The sequence below is a fragment of the Bos taurus genome, chromosome 17 (assembly GCF_002263795.3).
Source record: "Bos taurus isolate L1 Dominette 01449 registration number 42190680 breed Hereford chromosome 17, ARS-UCD2.0, whole genome shotgun sequence".
NCBI classification, from domain to species: domain Eukaryota; kingdom Metazoa; phylum Chordata; class Mammalia; order Artiodactyla; family Bovidae; genus Bos; species Bos taurus.
Genome location: NC_037344.1, coordinates 35,727,443 through 35,744,086, shown reverse-complemented (window position 1 = coordinate 35,744,086; position 16,644 = coordinate 35,727,443). Strand labels below are relative to the sequence as shown.

At 41.9% G+C, this 16,644-nt stretch overlaps 1 protein-coding gene across 3 annotated transcripts in view; it reads right to left on the bottom strand.

Moving 5' to 3' along the window:
- The window catches only part of TRPC3 (transient receptor potential cation channel subfamily C member 3), a 71,972-nt gene extending 56,539 nt beyond the window's left edge, over positions 1-15,433 (bottom strand). For all 3 annotated transcript variants that reach the window (XM_024977033.2, XM_010813789.4, NM_001104960.2), the window contains exon 1: positions 15,137-15,433. In XM_024977033.2, coding sequence (XP_024832801.1) covers positions 15,137-15,348 — 212 coding nt within the window. In that variant the 5' untranslated portion in view covers positions 15,349-15,433. The remainder of the gene's footprint in view (positions 1-15,136) is intronic.
- Between the last annotated feature and the right edge of the window lie 1,211 nt (positions 15,434-16,644).

The following is a 16,644-nucleotide window of genomic DNA, read 5'->3' as shown; positions in this document are numbered from 1 at the left end:
GCAGCTGTTAGAGCTCTGTAGCCCCAGGAGCTGAGCTGAAACCACATACGCCAGAGAGCACATCCGGGTGGCAAAGGGGAGTCAGCCAAGATCAAGTCACTGCTACTGATATAGCAGCACCCAAATAGATAATGAACACTGCCTAGAGACCAAAAGAGTCAGAGAATCCCACCCTTTCACCCCTCCAAGGGACATATAAACTCCCCTCCCCCAAAGGCCAGATGCTACTGAGAAGAGCAGGGGAAGGAGTGGCTTTCCAAGAACATGAACAATCTTACCCAAGTAAACAAACTTACTTTATAGAATCAAACTAAGATGAATGAAACTGGCCTCACAGCATCTCTCCTGAGTGCCCTGAACCAGGGATGGTCATGCGGACCAGAAAGAGACTGCAAGGAGACTGCAGGGAGGAATCCATAAGCAAAGGTCCCTTAGACACCAGCTCACAGCCCAGGAAGACACTGTTCTAGTTGACTACATCCCTGTGATAATGTAGGGCAAGCCCTCCCTTCTTATTAACTTACATAACTGCTTAATTAACTGCTTAATTTATTGATTGCTTAATTCACTTGTTGAATGAGAATACGTGTCTGTTTAGCAAGCAAAAAACAAAACAGAATTTGAAAACCTAATTTAACCCATAGATTGAACATTTTGGTCACATTCTTTCTCCCCTCGTCAGCAGGTGGGACGCTCAGGGGAAAGGCCTGTTCTGTGAGCTACATGGCGCTGCCCATCCAAGTTGTTCTGCTGTCTTGCTCCTGCTACACTTGCCTCTGGGATGTTCCTTTTGTTTCCATCCTGGGCATACTCTTATTTTGGCCCTTTAGCAATTCAAATCCCTCCTACCTTCTGTGGTCCAGCTTGCATCACACCTCTGAAAACAGAGGGTAAAACTTCACAGGATTAATAACTAGAAGACCTGCAAGGTTCTGTCCACTTTGGAACCTTCCTGAAACTATTCTGGACCATTTCAGCCTGACCATTTGTACTACTGCTAATCTGCCCACGCTGCTAAGTCACTTCAGTCGTGTCCAACTCTGTGCGACCCCGTAGACGGCAGCCCACCAGGCTCTCCTGTCCCTGGGATTCTCCAGGCAAGAACACTGGAGTGGGTTGCCATTTCCTTCTCCAATGCATGAAAGTGAAAAGTGAAAGTAAAGTCGCTCAGTGGTGTCTGACTCTTAGCAACCTCATGGACTGCAGCCCACCAGGCTCCTCCGTCCATGGGATTTTCCGGACAAGAGTACTGGAGTGGGTTGTCATTGCCTTCTCCGAATCTGCCCATAAACCTATACATTTTTTTCCCCCTCTCCTTGATTTTGTCTCCTGTGATATTCATGTACCCTAAGTTTGATTGAAAATAAATGCCCTATACTTTCTAATTTTTTTTCACATTTCTTAGCTATCTCTATAGTACCTGATATAGCGCATTACATGTTCAAAAATATTTGTCAGCTGATGCTAATTCTACAGATAAAGTGACTCACTCAGAATGTTAGCTTCTTTTCCTTAAGGTCACTGAAAGAAAGAGAATTAGAAATGAGAGTTCAGAGGTTCTCTCAGTAGTGTCTCTCTACTTTACCATGCTGTCTCTAGGGAACAAGAAAAATGAATAACAAGATGCAAATCAAAATAGCACTATTAAAACACATGCTTAGGAACTTCCCTGGCGGTCCAGTGGTTAAGACTTTGCCTTCCAAAGCAAGGGGTGTGGGTCTGATCCCTGGTTATGGAGTTAAGATCCCATGTGCCTTGTGGCCTAACCCTCTGCACCCCACAAACCCATAAAAACCAGAAACAATATTGTAACAAATTCAATAAAGATTTAAAAAACGGTCTACATTCCCCCCAAAAAAATTCTTAGAAAAATATGTGCTTAGCTTATGTGTTGGAAAACTTTGGTTCTATGAAAACAGTTTCTAAAATGGCTCTTCGGATTGAATCACAAATTCTTTAGCACTCAGCAACAAATGACCACTAGTAAAGGAGTCACCTCAAATCTTTTATTTAAATGATGTTAAGAATTAACCAGCTACTCAATCCATCTAGCAAAGTAAACAGCATCTCCAATGTGAGCTAAAGCAGTAAGAGTAAGGGTCAAATTGCTTTAACTATTTAGTTCACCACAATGAAGAAGAAGAAGGTGCCCACTGGCTAGGTTCCAGTCTGTCCTTCTGTGAAGGGCAAAAAAAAAAAAGCAGAAGGAGCCTTGGAAGATAAGTAGTGAGAAAAGCACAGAGGAGGGGGGACAAGTGTTAGAGAGCAAGCACCATGTTAGTTCTCGTATTGGGGATGGTGATAATTGGAAGTAGTAATGAAGGTGGGAAGCAGCAGGCACTGACAAAGGACAAGACAGTCAGAGATGAAAAGTCAAAAAATAGACAAACCCCACAGTCCCCCTGGCACACGGCACCTGTCAGTCAACGCAGCTGCCCCTGGAGACACCTGACAGCTACACTCTACGCCTACATGTGAGTGTGTCTGGAAAAAGGAAAGGGCATCTGACAGCCTCGATAATGTCATCAAAAACAAAACGTTTTGAAAATCTCTTACTCTGTGTATTGAGGAGGCAAAGAAGTAGAGTGGGGGGATGCTCTGAACTTGAGTAGCCTCAAGAGCACCAGCGTGCAAGGCCAGAGGAAAGGGGCCCAGTCAGCTCGACTGTCTCGTGTAAGGGAACCATGCTGTGGGTACTGTCACGTCCCACAGCACCTCCTGCTCAGCCTGCATCTCCCGACACCAAGTGCGGCTCAACAGCACATTGCCCCGGAAGCAACCAAACCAGCAAGATGAGGCACTCCATTTTAGAAACAGGAAAGCACCACTTCCATGTCTAAGGGTTCCCACCCCAGAGAACAGTTAACATGTAGAGATTCCAGCACTTACAAGTCGGGAGAGATATTTGAGTCTCCACAGTAATTAATCCCTTAAGAGTTTCTGTTGGCCAGTGTTATCTTCAGAATTCTCCATGTATCATTTTAATAAATCTATTAGACATCTGCTAATTTTGGTACATGTCCTAGGGACTAAGTCGGAGACAAGAAGCTTTGTTGGAGGGAAGCTCCCATCTCTGCTCTTCATCACTTTCCCTGTCCTCTCAGGAAAGCTCCCTGTCCTCTCAAGGGTCACTGACCCTTGAGCAGTCGAGACCAGAAAAGCGAAAAACCATTTAAAAGTGTGCTCCTCCCTCTAACGATCCACTGGGAGCAGGCGTAAGGACCCCTAACTGCTGCCTGCATGAGTTCTTGGTGATTCTTCTTAAACACATGTGCCCCCTAAAACATTCTAGAAGGTAAATACCTTCTAGAACTTAGATGTCCCTATTTCCAGGAACCACATTTTGTGTGTAACTCCACTGACTATTGAGTTGCTTCATGACTGTCTGCTTTCATGCCAGTCTCCTCAACAATAACTGTAACATATTAATGATTCAGGAGAAAAACCGTCTCTGTATTTCTGTAGGCCTGGCTGTTAGTACATGACTGATGAATATGTATCTGTTGGAGACATAGATATATGTGTGCTTAAATCAGTATTTAAGACTGAAGGCTTTGAAAGCGGACATTCTTCAGATTAAAGAATACCCTTGGTCACATGAAATAATGTGGGGAAGCAGTGGTGGAGGGTAATTTGGAGTAATTCTTCTATAAAAAAGAACACTGTGAAAACTTTAACATAAATTAATTATCAGGAATTAAAGTAATATAAACAATCATTCTTCTTTAAAAGCAGATTTCTGCTTAATCACACTTAATTACACTGCAAAAAGTAACTGATGAATCTTATAGCTCTTGATTTCAATCTTACATAAAGTTATGTTTGGTCAGGATAATCTGAGGGCAAACAGAGGATACATCTTAGAATTAATGAGCTCTTATAGTTAATAATTAAGCTTATCTTCAAAACCAAACTCATTAATTAAACTCAATATTTCCTAAGACAAATTTTTATTATTTCAGGAAGATTAGTGACAATGAAATTAGATGTGAAATACAAATTCATTCTATAACTGAACAAGAATTGAGACAATAATGAACTCAATAATAAAATAAAAAACCTCTACTGACCCAAGAGAAGTTCATATTTGTCTATTTATATTAGTCACTATCAATTATATATATATATATAAACCTCTAATGCTATTAAAAACAAAAAGATCTTGTTTTCTACCATTATCATCCATTTCCAAAGTCAAAAGTCTGAGGTTTTTAGATTTTTGCTCCCGTCTCATCACCCTGAGATCTAGTTTTCAACAGAGAATCCATATGCTGCTGCTGCTGCTAAGTCGCTTCAGTCGTGTCCGACTCTGTGTGACCCCATAGACGGCAGCCCACCAGGCTCCCCCGTCCCTGGGATTCTCCAGGCAAGAACACTGGAGTGGGTTGCCATTTCCTTCTCCAATGCATGAAAGTGAAAAGTCAAAGTGAAGTCGCTCAGTCATGTCCAACTCTTAGCGACCCCATGGGCTGCAGCCTACCATGCTCCTCCGTCCATGGGATTTTCCAGGCAAAAGTACTGGAGTGGGGTGCCATCACCTTCTCCGGAGAATCCATATACATCACTCCTATTTGACAAAATGTATACAGAAATGCAAAACTGGTGTAAAATATTTAGTACTGTCATGCTCTTTCCTTAACAGGTCATGTACCTGTGGACATTTAATTCTCATTTTTTAAAAAAGGTCTATTCTAGGACTAAATTCATACTGTCACCTATTATTTGAATAGTGCAAAGAAAAGGGAGTTTTCTTGTGAACAGGGACATTTTTTTGACTAGAAAGTATAGACAAATATCCCCAACATAGATGCTAAATTAAAAAAAAAAAATGCTATAACAATCCTAGTTAGTGTCATAAAGTCACTTCTGAGCCCTTATGCATAAATGTGAAGTTGGCAGCCACAGTTCCCAACTCTGGACCTTCTGTCTGGGGCCAGATTCCTCTGTGTATACCCTCCACAGGCCACTCATCTGGCTCTCCTGCCAGACTGACTCTGTAGTGTTGACTGCCTAATGAGGGCAATCTCAACCAGGAAGTTGAAAGCATTCCTTCCTATCTAGAGCAGAGAGCTCTGCAAAAACAAGTGTTTTCCTCCCATTACATTTCCTGTGAAGTTTTATAAGGAGAAAACATGAACAGACAGACATTTGCTACCCTAGCACACTAGTGAAAAATTCCTGAAGTTCTAACCTAGTGTTCAGATGAAGTCCAGGATCCTTTCACTTCCTTGATATTAAGAAAAGAGAACACTATCAGTGATATTTGGCAGGGGGTCAACTGTTCCTTGAGATATTCTTATCTCCTCTCTCCCTGCCCCTGCCCCATTCTAAATTCTCCTACTTAGCTTACAAACTTTCTCCAGTTGATCTGCCATCAGTAGTCAAATTGAAATGATGAATTAATTGAATCTCATAAATGAGTTAATACTTAATTTCCTGTGTTGCTCCTCCTAGGAGTAAATGCATCTCAAATTTCTCTGAGGAAAAGAGAAATGCTTAACCCAAACAAGCCCACAGTGTAAACAATACAGTAAAGGGAACTGGAGATTTCAAAAGGCCAGAGACTGCTGTGAATTCAATGTTAACCTTCGGTTTCAGTTTTTCAACTTGTTTAAGAAGATGCCGGACTAGATGAAATCCTTTTTCACTCAGACATTCTTTTCTTCTTCAAAACACTGTAAGTGTTAGTTGCTCAGTAGTGCCTGACTCTTTGCAACCCCATGGACTGCCGCCCACCAGGCTCCTGTGTCCATAAGATTTTCCAAGCAAGAATACTGCAGTGGGTTGCCATTTCTTTCTCCAGGGGATCTTCCCTGACCCAGGATCAAACCCAGGTCTCCTGCGCTGCAGGTAGATAGATTCTTAACCAACTGAGCAAAAACACTGTACATCAGTTAAATTTGGGAAGTGTGGTTCTAAGATGATTTCAGGTGGAGCACTTCAGATGATTGACAAGTCACACTATAAAGGTTACTGTCTACTCCATTTGTCTAACAAGATCAGTCATAATTAGTCTTAAAAATTAATTAATCTCCCTTCTTCAATCTTGGTCCTGTTAATAATTCTATCTTCACTTAGGCTTAAAATGAATACCTAAAACACAATTGTAGGGATGTTTGCCTTCAAGAGGATGGAATAAAAGCCTTTCTCACCCCTTCACCTCTTGAAAATTACCCCCCTAAACAACACAGAAAACAAAAAACACAAATTTCATCTTCCATGAAATCAGAAGTACTACAATATATGAAAAAGACATAAATCAGAAAAATGGTGAGTGATTTGACAGAAAGAAGGAAGGTCCAACCAGAGTGCTTGTAACAAAAAGCCAGCTGGTCCACCCAATACCAGAAAAGACTTGGAAATCAAAGGCAAAAGAAATCCCACAAGAGACAAGGCAGGAGCCTAAAAGGGAGCAATGAGCTAAAGTTTTGTATAAGTGGTACATAGTAACCCTGCCCCTAGATTGCTGACCTCCAACTGATATGATTAAGTGACAATCCTCCCACATCCCCATAAGAAATACAAGATATCAAATCTCTGGAGAAATAGTAACAGAGATTCTCTAAATGTGGAGACACCAGGCCCAGGGGAGGCTAGGACCCAAGAACAGGGGGATCCTTGGCCAGTTCTAGAATATTAACAGCCAGATTTAGTATCTCCTATTCCTTTTTCCCTTGAGAAATTAAAAAAAAAAAGAAATATTTCATCTCTGATACAAGACAGAATGCTATAACAAAGAAATACTCATTAGACAAAAAGAGCTTAGAGATTAAAAATATAATAGATATAATTGGAAAAAAAAGCAGTGAAAATTAGGAAATATAGTCAAGGAAATATCTCAGAAAGAACAGAAAAGACAATCACTGGAAAACATGGCAGAAGAGATACAAAAACTAGGGGATCAGTTCAGGAGATCTAAAATCCAAATAACAAAAATTCCAGAAAGAAAGAAAAAATATGAAAATAGTGCATAGGAATAATAAAGGGACTAATACAAGAAAACCTCTCCAAACCAAAGGGCATAATATCCAAATACTGAAAGTATTCATTCATCAATGAAGTGTTCACTGAATTAAAAGAGACTTGTATCAAGGCATCGTTTAGACATTTCAGAACAACCCTAATGAACAGCTCAATCTAAATGCTTCCTGAAGAAAAAAAAAAGGATTAAAAACGACAAACAAACCAAGTCAGAGGGCTTTAGAAGGGATGTCTCCAGAAAAACACAGAGAGACTAAAGGATTTAGCTGAAGAGGAAAGAACAAGGTAGAAAAAATACACCAAGAAAAACAACTATTAGAAAAGAAATGTAATTATACTATACTACTTGACTCTGCAGTGAATAATAATTACACGACCATAATAATGAATTATTAACCACAGATTGTGATAAATCATGTGATGGAGGATGGGGGAGAATAAAAGTTATGAGTGAAATTTTCACCTGAGAATACTGATGCTATCTAAAACACACGAATAACAAGAATGCGATACTTGAAGGAGTTGTAAGTGTAATGAAACGGAGGGGACAGGAAGAAAAAAGGAAAAAATCCAGGGAACTGTCATGGGCTTGCTGTTGATTTTATAAGCCTTTTTTTTTTTTTTAGCATTAAGTTTTAAAACTGTATTCATGCATTACTTTGATATTATACAAAAATAATTTTGGACTTCCTAGGTAGTGCCAGTGGAGATACAAGATATCCCTGGGTCAGGAAGATACCCTGGATAAGGAAGTGGCAACCACTCCAGTTTTTCTGCCTGCAGAATCCCATGGACAGAGGAGCCTGGCTGGCAGTCCATAGGGTCACAAAGAGTCTGACATGTCTGAAGCGAAGTAAGCAAGCAAGCAAAAATAATTTACAAAAAAACAGCAAAATGATTCTATATTGTACATACTAAAATTACTACTCTATGGGATAAACTAAAAATACAACTCAAAATTTCAGATTGTTAAAGGTCTCAAGTCTAATATTCATTGGAAGGACTGATGCTTGAAGCTGAAGCTCCAATACTTTGGCTACGTGATACGAAGAGCCAACTCACCGGAAAAGACGCTGATGCTGGGGAAGATTAAAGGTAGGAGATGGGGACCACAGAGAATCTGAGATGGTTGGATGGCATCACTAACTCATTGGACATTAGTTAGAGCAAGCTCCAGGAGATGGTGAAGGACAGGGAAGCCTGGAGTGCTGCAGCTCATGGGGTCACAAAGAGTCGGACATGACTAATCGACTGAACAACAACAAATCTAATGTCGTGCTGTGCTGTTCTTGAATATTATAACTGAAGAGAAACCTGCCTCTTCTTTAACAATGCTAGTCCAACTTTGGTCCTTAAAGTCCAAATTCCTCTCTCTGGAGATTCTCCAGTGACTTGGCAAATCTCTGATTTCCACTGCAGTGGTGGGAAGGACATTCTACTTCTAGTCAGGAACCCGAGCCAACAGGCACAACATTGTTCTCAATCCCACAGCCAAGCTAAGCCTAGGTTTAAAGAATGTCACAGGCCAGCACCACAGAAACTAACATTCAAGTAGATAATCCGAGTTACAAGGCATTGTGTGATCATCTTCAGATCTCCTATCAGACAAAGTTGAGCATCACACACTCTTGTATTTTTTAAATCTTCTAATAACTCTGTGGCTTTATTTTACATAATTTTCAAAATAAAAATTGCACATATTTATGGTGTATAATAATAGAATTTGATATACATACACAGTGGGCCCTTGAACAACATGGGTTTGAACTGCGCAGGTCCATTTGTACACATTTTTTTTAAAGTATATTGGAAAACGATTTGGAGATTTGTGACAATTTGAAAAAAAAACTCTGCTGAACTCTATCTTGGAAATACTGAAAAAAGTAAGAAAAAGTTAGGTATGTCATGAAAGCATAAGATGTAAATAAATACTAGTCTATCCCTTAAGTAGGCATAAGGTGAGTGACATTTAATTACGATATGCTTTAAAAATTAAATAATATACTTTAAATATATTTAATAAAAATAATGTTAGTATTGTTACTGCTTTATAACTCTGCTTTCAAAGAATTACATTATCATATAGTATGCCCCTGTCTCTCTCCCTTCCTCTCTTCCAGTTGGAGAAACTGCAACAGCCTATCATCACAGGTATGTGGTTTTAAAAAAAAAATCATGTTTCTAATACTGTATTATGAAGATGGTACAGTAATATTGCATGTCATAAAATTTTGCAATGTTCATTATTTAGCTGATAGGCTGGGCTACTGTGAAGCAGCCGTATCAATTATATTAGGCTACCCTAAAAGCAATCACATTGCTGCTTCTTTGTTATCAATGCAGGAATAATTACACCTGCAAATACGAATTTTTTCACATTATTTTTTCATTTTTTATATCCAGTGTTAGTAATACATAGAACGTCTACAGTATTTTGTATCATATAAGACAGCACTGTTGTAGGTACTGATAGATGATTAATTTTGTAAACAGACGACATAAGCATACTGTCAGTACGTATAGTGCAATACTGTAAATGTAAATTTTCCTTATGACTTAAAAAATAATTTATTTTTAATTGAAGTATAATTGCTTTATAATTATGTGTTTGTTTCTGCCATATAACAACATGAATCAGCCACAGATACACATATGTCCCCTTCCTCTTGAAACTCCCTCCCACCTCCAACCCCATCTCAACTCTCCAGGTTACCACGAAGCGTCAGATTTAAGCTCCCTGGATCATACAGTAAATTTCCACTGGCTATCTAATTTTACATCTGGTAATGCATATGTTTCAACGCTACTCTCTCAATTCGTCCCACCCTTCCCTTCCCCACCTTGTCCACAAGTCTGTTCCCTATGTCTGTGGCTCCATTGCTGCCCTGCAAGTAGGTTTATCGGCACCATCTTTCTATTAATAGATTCCATATATTTGCATTAATATACAATATTAGTCTTTCTCTGATTTATTTCACTCTGCATAATAGGCTCTTTCTTGATAACATCTTATTGCTCTAACTCACTCTACTGAAGAATGCGTGTGTGTGTGTGTTCAATGACTCAGTCATGTCCAACTTTGGTGACCCCATGGGCTGTAGCCCTCCAGACTCCTCTGTCCATGGAATTTTTCAGGCAAGAAATCTAGAGTGGGTTACCCATTTCCTTCTCCAGGGGATCTGGACCCAGGGATTGAACTCGCATCTCCTACATTGTCAGGTAGATTCTTTATCACTGCAGCACCTATTGAAGAATACAATTATATAATAAAAAACATACAAAATATGTGTATTTTGTACACATATACAATGTCTATGTTATCTGCAAGGCTCTGGTCAACAGTAGACTATACTAAGTTTCAGGGGGAGTCAAAAGTTATCCGTGGATTTTAGAATGGGCGGGGGGGGGGGGGGTGAGGGGCTAGTGCTCCTAACCTCTGTGTTTTTCAAGAGTCAATTGTACAATAGAGAAATGATTACTACAGGCAAGGTAATTAACATCTAGCTCCTCACATAGTTATCTTTGAGGTGTGTATTAATGAGAAACCCTGAAATCTACCCTCTTAGCAAATAGCCAAAATATGAATCAAAGTGTCATAGACTCTGAATGGAAAAAGAAACAGTGGTATATATGTATGCAGTGCAGTATTATTTCACCTCAACAAAGGAAATACTGCAGTTAATGACATGCGTGAACCTGGAAGACATTAGGCTAAGTGAAATAAGCCAGGCACGGGAAAAAAAAAATTGCATGACCTCACTTATATGTGGAATTTTAAAAGTCAAATACATAGAAGCAGAAACTAGAACCATAGTTACCAAGGGCTGGAAGGTGGGAAAATTGAGGAGATGTTGGTCAAAGGGTACAAAGTTGCAGTTATGTAGGATGAATAAGACTAGAGACCTTAGGTAGAGTGTGGGGACTACAGTTAATAATACTCTATAGAATACAAAAACTCTGTTATTGATTTACTAATTAATCTTTAGAAACTGACTTGACTTCACTATGTATCAATTTCCTCATTTGCCAAATGATAAAACCTGCTTTAAAGAGGTATGATTCAAGTTAATTCATATAAATGACAGCATGAGGTATTACATAAATACAAATTACAGCTTTTATTATGACAAATTTTTGGCAGCATGTCTTCAAGAAAAACTAAACAGAATCTTTTCTTCTTCTTTTTTTTTTTTAAGTATATTCATCGCAATTTTTTTTTTTTTTTTTTTTGGCCTAGCTGCTTACAAGTCTTAGTTCTCAGACCAGAAATTTAACTAAGGCCACAGCAGTGAAAGCACTGAGTCCTAACCACCGGACCACCAAGGAATTCCCCAGAATCCTCTCTTGCAGAAGTTTTTTCTCTTAAAGATAACAGTGCTGAGAAATCTAATGGTTTTGTGCATGTACGGTAAGTGTAAGGGATGAGTCTTCTTACTAAATGTAGACTCACAAAGTTTCTCTCTCTCTCTTTTTTTTTTGTTGGCCAAGCTATTCAGCTTTTTCCCCAACTAGGTACCAAACACTGGCCCTTGACAGTAAATCCTAAGCACTGGGTCGCTAGGTAATTCCCACAAAGTTTCTCTCTTGATTTACCAAGTGTTTGCCAACTGTGGGTCAATTTTTCCCTTTTCATTTTATTTTTAAACTTTTTATTTTATATGGAGTATAGCTGATTAACAATAGCTGTGATAGATTCAGGTGGACAACAAAGGGCCTTAGCCTTCCTATTCTTCCCTTTTCTTGAAACTCTTCTCTCTAGGCAACCTTGCTTTTGTACCACCTGCTGCTTCATCTTTTTCTGTGTCTTTTGCTTGCTACTCTTTCTTTTTGCCCCTCTAAACAAAGAAATTTCCCTCAGAAACCTAACTCAGGCTTCCTTTGTTTTTCTCTTTGCACTCCTTTCTTGGGCAATATCATAAATTTACACAACTTGAAAAAAATTCCCATCAGACAGCAGACTCTCAAATTCTCTCAAGCTTTAAACTTGCATTCCTTTCTTCCTGTTTGAAATGTATTTGAAAATTATTTGAAAAGTCAGATCATTTAGTTTCTTTTTTTTTCAACAATAACACCATGATCTTAGTCATCTACATCAAAATCACTAAGTCACCTCTGACCCTGCTTTTTCTTTAAACCTCTCATGGATAGGCAAATTCCCATAGATTCTTTCTGTGTATCCCCCCTTCCTATCTCTCCCCATTCCATCCCACCAGTCCTACACTATCACAGATCCTAATCTCCGTCTGGAAAGCTACAGTAGTTTTCTAAGGTATTTATTCACATTCTGCAGATTGCCACTTCAATCCATCCCCTTCTTAGAGTGACTTGGATCAAGCCTTTGCTGCTCTGAAACAATCAATGACTCCCTACTGCCTCTCCTTGACATACAAGATCCTATACATTAATGCCCCAAACTAACACATCCAGCTAAATCTCACTGCTCTCTTATACATAATCCACTGTTCCAATAAAACTTATAAAATTTATAAAAACTTATAAAAGTTCCCATAAAATTAATATTCCCTGGACATGCTGGGCACTTTGGAATAGGGGGTGGAGTGGGGTGGGGTGCTTAAATTAACTGCCCACTCTTGCTGCCTCTGAGCTTATTTACCTTTTCAGGCTCAAAAAAGGTTTTCTTGATTTCTCCACAATCTTATGTTGTCCATTTCCTCTTGGCACTTGACTCTGCAGAGCTCTCTCCTTGTATGTATGTATTTATGCACTCATTCTACTCTAATAGCATAATTTTTTATGCCCGGCTTCATTTCCACCTCTCCCTTACGATATTTTAAACTCCTTGAGTGCAGTAAAGTTGTCATACTCATCTTTGTGGCTTGCTGTACCTAGTCTGAACTTTGCATATGTAAATGTTTAAGGAATGTCTTCAGATTAAAACTCACAAGAACTGACTTCAAATGCTTTTGAAGTTCATTAAATATTTTTTAAAACTTTGAGACTGAATTAACCATGCAAACAGTATACTACTTGGTCCTAGGTTTGCAAACAATTGGGAAAAGGGAAGTCTTGGCTTGAATCAATGACTACATCAAGAATTTTATCAAAGGATAATTTAAAAAAAAAAAAAAAACATCTTGCTAGTGATACAGCAGATGACACTATTCCCCCTGAGTCAATCTATTTTAAATTCCCAAATGGAATACTGGAGCCAGGAGCAGTGAAATGAGCAAAAGGGTTATTTCAAGGAATCTTTTTGGTAAAAGTGGGATTCTACCCTCAGCATCCCTCTGACTATTAAATTCGGCTGTTCTATTCTGCCTACTGAAAATGACCCTGGGGCTTTGATAGACTGGATATCCTTCTCCAATTCCGTCCTGGGGATGTGTTCACTGTCTGTTAAACTGTGACCATATTCCACTCAAAGTTGGAATAAACAGCTAATCTCTGCTACAAATATCAAGTTAGTCTCTGTTATTACCAAGTGACAGGCCTGGAAAAAAACATGAAGAGCTTGCGGCTCTACCTTCAGAAGGAACGTTTATTAATGCATATCTCCATCACATGACAGTCTTTTCAGCCGCTTTACAAACTAAATATACAACATTTACCTGTTGAGTTATGTAAAGTCAGCAGATAGCCAGCAAAGATGTTCTATTATCAGTTAGACAGCAAGTCTACATTAGAATTTGTCCCAGCGCTTTGTGTGATTGACCTTAAGCTTCAAAAAGCAAAGTGTATAATCTTTGCTTCGCCCTACTTTCTCAGATAAGCGCGCTCTTGTGTTCCATTTAGTGTGGATTTAAGACAAGAGGGAAAAAAAATAATCAAGAAAATGAGTTGGGTTCTAAAAACCAGACTGGCAAAAGGGAATACGGACAGTGTCTTAAAACCTTAAGGAGGAGGGAAAGCGAGCTGGCCGGGGCTTTAATCCCAAAGGACCTACCTTCCCTCCATTTCCTGGGCCATTTCCACTCCAAGCTAATCTTCAGCAACAACTGAACCACGTTGGGATGCGTCGCTCATGTAAAATCAGAAACCTTTCACAGCCACTGAGTTCTCCTTTTAATTAGGCCGGTCCAGCCGAGTTAGGAGCGGACACTGACCAGCTCAGCCTTGCACTATCCTGCCGGGTCGAGGTCGCCCCAGAGGCTTCACACCCTAGCTGTATGCAGCTCGCGGGCAGCAGGGGGCGCTGCGGAACCTCCGTCCCTTCCCGGGAGAACGCCTTCCCCGGCCCAAGCGGTTAGTACCGCCCGCAAAGACTGGACCCAAGGTCTCTACCTATCTGTGCGCTCTTCCTAAAAAGACAGTAAACCCTGCTACACGTCCAAGGTACGTGACAAAAGAAACAGAGAACATGCACCCTATAAAATTAACCACTCTATTCTTCATCCTCTCTGCGTCTCAGAGAGGCTGTTTCCAAGATTTGGAAATGAAGAAAAGTTGTTCTTGCTCATGCATTAAAGCGCGGACCTCTACCTTCCTTTAAAAAAGGAACAGCTACTGACCCAGAGCTGCCTGGGAACTCCAACCAAGTAGCTCTAAGTCGGTACCCGCGGCGCCCCGCGCTCACTCTCCCCCGGGAGACCCGCCAGGCTTCGGCTCCAGGCTAGCCCCAGCTGTGAATGGAGGGTAGGGGAAAACGGAGTCCGGGCAGACCTTCCACCCACCTCTGTACCATACACCGTCCGCTCCCTTCTCCCCACTCCCGACGGTCGGGAGCGTCGGAAGGGACTCAGGTTCCCTGGGTGGCTCCACGCTGAACGCCGGGGCCTAAGCACACCGTCCCCTTCTCCGACCTCCCCGAGGGCAGTTCGGGGACCCCGGGGAACATTTTCCGCGAGGCCCCCAGACCACCGGCGGCGGTGCGTGCATCCTCGGTTGGAGGAGAGCGGGCGTCTGCTTACTGGGCAGCGTGTCTGGCGCCCGTTGTTTCCATCCGCGGGGCTGGTCCGTGCGCTGGAGCCGGGACGGAGACCCCGGCCACGCCTTCGGGCGTCCCCGGAGTCCCTCCACAGAGCAGGACCAAGAGGGGAGATACCCCGGCCTAGGTCTACCGCCCACCCGAGTTGCCCCGAATAGGACTGCCACGGAGGGTGGACTTTGGAGGTCCGGGGCACAGCGCGAGGCGGCCAGGGGCGCGCCTGCCCGCCCCCCGCCCGAGGCACGGGCCGCGGGCCAGCCGGGTACTCACATGTCGGGCCCCGGCGAGAAGGGCGGCGGGCAGTAGGCGCGCGGTCCCCGCTGCGGGGGCGCCGAGCGCGGCTCTAGCCCCCCGTTGACGCCCCTCCAGCCCCGCCGGCGGCGCTGCGGCTCCGCGCCTTCGTCCTCGTCCTCCTCCTCCGCCGCCGGCGCGGGGAAGGTCACCCTCGCTTGCTCCTTGCACTTCCTGACCTTGCTGGACATCGCGCCGGCCGCGGTCCGAGCGCGGGGATGCCGGCCGCCGGCCTCGGTCTCCACCGCCGCCGAGGCGCGTTCTCCCCGCGGCGCCCTTTCGCCGCCTCCAGCGGGCCCCGGGCGGCCCGGGGCGGGGAGGCGGGAAGAGAGACCCGCGCAGCCGGAGACCGAGCAGTTAGAGGCGGGAACCAAGGCCGGGTCACCGGCGCCCACCTTCAAACCGCGGGGGCAGCAGCCGCGCCCGTGGCCGCGAGGAGGAAGCTCTGGGCCGAGCTGGGCGCGAGTGCTGGGAAACGCTCTCCTGCCCCGCGGCGGCGGCGGCGGCAGCGGCAGCGGTGCCTCCTCCGTGCCCGTCTCCTGTCTCCGACAGCATCACTTGCTAGGACAGTACTGTGACTGAGGGCGAAGGAAGAGAGGGGGAGGGAGGAAGCGAGGGAGGGAGAGGAGGGGAAGAATCAATTCCTTATCAAACAGCGAGAACAGGAGAGGAAAGCAGACAGATCAGCAGGCAGGACACAAAGAAATCAGAGAAACTTCCCTCCCCAATCTCTCCTTTCTCTTCCAAAAGAGCCCTTTTCCCTTTAGACATACAGGTTGCCCAAGGAAGGGGAAAAGGAAATCGTCTGGCTTGTTAATTTTCCTGCAGTCGTATTTACCCTATTCAGCTTTATATTTCTTTGAAGAGGCACATTTGTTCGTTGTATTATTCACTCTAAAACTTAGTTGAACCTACTGAGGTTTAAGTACATTCCCCTGAGTGCCAAGAATGGTAATGTTTTAATCGTGCAGAATGCTTCAGGTAGGTTTTTTTTTAATGAATCTCAAAACATCTAACAAGATTTATATACTTTCCGAGAAATATTTTCTGGAAAAATTTAAAATATCCTTTTTAAAACATAAAAATTGACTTTAAAGATTCAAGAGCAGTATTTCTTCTGGGAGAAAAAGCCTCGTGGGATTTTAAGCAGAAGGAGTTTTAAGGATCAAGAAATTTATCCCTTTAGAAATAAAAAATATTATTTTAGAATAGTATTAGAATTATATAGATTTAATATTACTAGATATTATTATTATGTAGAATTAATATTATTAGAATAATATAGAAGAGTATTATTTTAGAAATAAGAAAACTGAGCCCTAGTGAAACTGAGTAAACTACTCAAGATAGGTAATAGAAAACTCAGAGCTAGGCAAGTGTATTTTCCAAAGCTTTCTAGTGCCTCAAATAAACACTTCCCAGCAAGTCCAACTTAGAAGAATCACAAATGTACCAGATATGCTATGATGAAATAAGATACTCATTTT